The sequence below is a fragment of the Poecilia reticulata genome, linkage group LG6 (genome assembly GCF_000633615.1).
Source record: "Poecilia reticulata strain Guanapo linkage group LG6, Guppy_female_1.0+MT, whole genome shotgun sequence".
Taxonomy (NCBI): Eukaryota; Metazoa; Chordata; class Actinopteri; order Cyprinodontiformes; family Poeciliidae; genus Poecilia; species Poecilia reticulata.
Genome location: NC_024336.1, coordinates 20,922,067 through 20,925,741, shown reverse-complemented (window position 1 = coordinate 20,925,741; position 3,675 = coordinate 20,922,067). Strand labels below are relative to the sequence as shown.

Sequence of the window (3,675 nt, the reverse complement as noted above, 5' to 3'; positions counted from 1 at the left end):
AATAGGTGCAGCCCCCCTCCCCTCCTTGTTGTCATCACCTTAGATTTAATGACGCCCAGCAGCACCTCCACCCAGAGGAGCGAACAGGAAGTCTAATTCTAGACCACTTCCTGTATGACATTCCTGACCTGAGCTGCCTTCCTGCCAGACTCTTGCAGGCTCCGAATGTGGAGCAGAGCTTCAGTTTTAGTTGGCACGATATGCAACACACTGCTACTCAGGTGTGAAAGAAATAAACAAGACAGCAAGAAATATTTACCTTTCCKGTTGATGCTGAAATGACTTTACATTAAGGCAGAAACTATACACCAGAAAAATGTCCTGCGAAAGCATAAATACTCAGCTTCTTCGTATTTTGTTGCATTACAAGCAGAGAAATCAATGGATTTGATGCAAAGACCTACAGCTCAGGTGGAAGATCGACAAGACGAATATTAGTCACAGGTTTGATAAATCTGGCACTGACGGATGAATTTTAAGAAAAAAAGTCAAGTCCACATTAGGGAGACAGCAAATGTGAAACGAGGAGCCTTAATCTTTTGTGACCAAAACTAAAATTTCTGGCCTTCACATGCACAACAGAACACAACTATCCCACTGTGAAACCTGGCAGCAGCAGCATCATGCTGTGGGGTTATAGACAGCAAGCAGGAAGGGAGGCGTTGATGAACGCAGGAGATTTCACAAGGAAAACCTGTTAGAGGCTTCTGGGCAGGAGGTTCACCAGGCAGAGTCGAGACAGAATGGTTTAGACTCATTTTTATATTGTCCTAGTCAAAGTCCAGACCTAAATCCAATGAAGATGCAACGCTAAGTAGCTCCTATGTGGAAAGCTAGTAGATGCAACTCCAGTGATGCACCACCATAATGAAACTAAATGCAAAGTGAATTTAAAGCATGTTCAGTTTTTAAGGTTGTAAAGTTTTCCAAACCCTGCATCTTTTTCCCTCTACATCCCAATTATTTCATCACAAACTTTGTGATAAAATATCTGGAGGTTTGTGGTTTTAATGCGAAACTACCATTCAAGAAAGAATATTTTTGCAGTTCAAACTCAGTGATATTTGTGTCTTTCATGTCAGATTTAATCATCCGAGCCTCAGGTTTCAATCCTTAGACTTTATTTATACTTTCCAATAGATGCACAGACTGAAAACACACATATACAAGAAAACCAACGACATGACAGAGGAGAAAGAAAACTAAACRGATCAAATCATTTATCCTCACCTTACATACATGTTTATATCAGTAACTAAAGGGTCTTTGTATTTGAAATAATGATCAACACTTAATGTGCTGGGAATGAAGTCAGACAAGAGGCCAGCAATGCTAATTATCAAAGGGTCCGTATATACATAAAAAAAAAAAAAAATCTCACTTTGAAAGAAAAATAACTAAAAGAAACTTCTACCATTTAGATAGTAAGGGTATGATTTTGTAAATTAGTCATATATAAAGTCTAAGCAACCAAACTCTCCTCCTTCACATCAAGGTAAATGAAATTGTTTTGCATATTTCTCTTCCACATAATTAAATCCCAGAAACAACAATAGGCTTTTTGTCCCTCAGCCTTCTGAATGAAGCCAAACCCGAATATTTAACAGAGAGAAAATGACTGTTAAATGTTTTAAACGTATGATAAACACAGGTATGACTATCCTGCGTTAGTCATACATTTATTTAGTATTAGTGTATTGATGACTATTTATCCTTCAAGCTTGAACAATAAAAATAGAGTCTGAATCCGTACACGTACACAAGTAAATATTGGTGATAGCAAAGGCGACAACTTAAAGTGACCAATTATTAACAGAGCAGCTGCTCACCAAACGAAATCCTGAAAAAAATAAAAACCAGTTAAAAAAARAAAGAAAGAAAAGAATTTGACATGAAACTAAAAATATTCRAGTTTGCAAATAAAAGTGAAACCCAACAATTRTAGATTAGGATTAAAACAGAAAAATGAATTAGCCATGTCTCCCATCAATAAATCAACATGAGATGCTTCATCACGTCTCCCACAGCTCTAATCGAATCTAACCCCAGATATCAGCTCATACCAAAACCTAAAAGCTGATTCCAGGACTACAGGATGCTCTCTGTCAGGGTCCCRCTGTGGGACGTGTTGGACATGCTGGACGTGTTGGACGCCTGATTCTCAGCCGGGGGACGGTTCCACGTGTGAAAGTCCAGCAGGGCTTGGTTGAGCTTCTCCATCCAGTCCAACCTCTCCTGCTTGGTGTCGGCCGAGAACCAACACCTGAGAGGTTCAGCACAAACACACAGATCATTCATCAGCAGCTCACACCTTATGAAGAGTTTCTTAAGGCTCGACACATTAAAAAAAATGTAAATAAAAATATAAACTAGCACAAATCAGACTGTCACATAATTTGATTCAATAAAAAATAAAACGTATTCCAGGATTACTTGAGTAAAAAAATAGCTTTACTCCTCAAGGTTGAATTTATGACAACATAGAAAATGCCAGAAATTACAAGTTTGATGCATGATTTAGAATAATTTGAACTTCATACAAATTTGTAAAAAACATGGATTTACAGTTAAATTGTACTAAAATCCCTGCAGAAAATATTTGCATTAACTTTATAAATGTAATCTTTTGTGGGAAGCCGTTTTACTAAAAAAAAATAAAACTGAACTTAAATAAAAGTTACGTAACAATTATTTATTGTYATTATACACAAACCAAGAATAATTATGCCAGAAAAATGAACTCAAACTGCAATCATCATCTCAAATGACTGTCTGCAGGGTTGCAATTACTAAGCACAGCTTGGTGTAATGCGTTACATTTCAAGAGCCCTTCAGTTATTCTCTGCATGTTGCAGATATTTGGTTAATTCATCTCAAGGCCTTTTGTCAACTGATTTTAGGCCAAAAGACTGAAGCTGATCAGGAGTGGTGGAGACGCAGAGATAAAAGGAAAGAGACTGAAGAGTGAGGAAGATTCATCAAATCATGAAAATATTTTCTATTAATAGACCAACCTATGGAAACGGTTCATTCATTCATTCTCTGTGTAATGTGGGTGAATAGAGGTCACGCCMTTTCCATCGTTTCATGTTTTACCAGGTGGGATGGGTCATGTTGGAAGTTTTATATGAACTTACTTGGACAGCGCTTCCTGGTTTTGGTCTTCCTGCTGAGAGGCGTTCACCAGCTCAAAGGTGAAAGGTCGAGCACATGAATCTCTCTTAACGGGCCTGACGCACTGACTGGGAGACCTGGACAGAGAGATGCTGCCTTCTGCTTCCTGAAGAGTTCAACCAGAGAATMAAATCGTCACYYGACGGCTTTTTACCCCCCCTTCTTTTTTAAACACCTGTTGGTCGGTCGCTACCTTGGTCTCCCTGTCATTTGGGCTGCTCCAATAGGACAAGTTGCATTCCTCCAGAACAAAATATCGCCGATTCCACACCCCAAATCCACTGATCAACTCAAACATCGTCTGGAGAGAAAAGACAGAAGCAATCCCAGGATTTTTTCACTTTGATAACAGCATCCTTTGTGGAGACATTTTAGCACCACCCGTTGGTCTYAAAATAAATCTTTTGGATATTCACAAAAGTTTGTGTTTTTATAGAAAGAGTCCATGCCAACGACTGGGAGGTCATTTCCCACATAGACAAAGGAAAAGTGGAGATTTAT

General features: G+C 38.6%; 1 protein-coding gene across 1 annotated transcript in view; it reads right to left on the bottom strand.

Annotated features, from left to right (window-relative positions):
- Positions 1-1,099: 1,099 nt before the first annotated feature.
- The window catches only part of anln2 (anillin, actin binding protein 2), a 13,590-nt gene continuing 11,014 nt past the window's right edge, over positions 1,100-3,675 (bottom strand). Inside the window, exons 17-19 of the mRNA XM_017305169.1 lie at positions 3,368-3,481; positions 3,138-3,280; positions 1,100-2,263 (exon numbers count right to left, since the gene is read on the bottom strand). Of these exons, the coding sequence (XP_017160658.1) occupies positions 2,089-2,263; positions 3,138-3,280; positions 3,368-3,481 (432 nt within the window). The 3' untranslated portion in view covers positions 1,100-2,088. The remainder of the gene's footprint in view (positions 2,264-3,137; positions 3,281-3,367; positions 3,482-3,675) is intronic.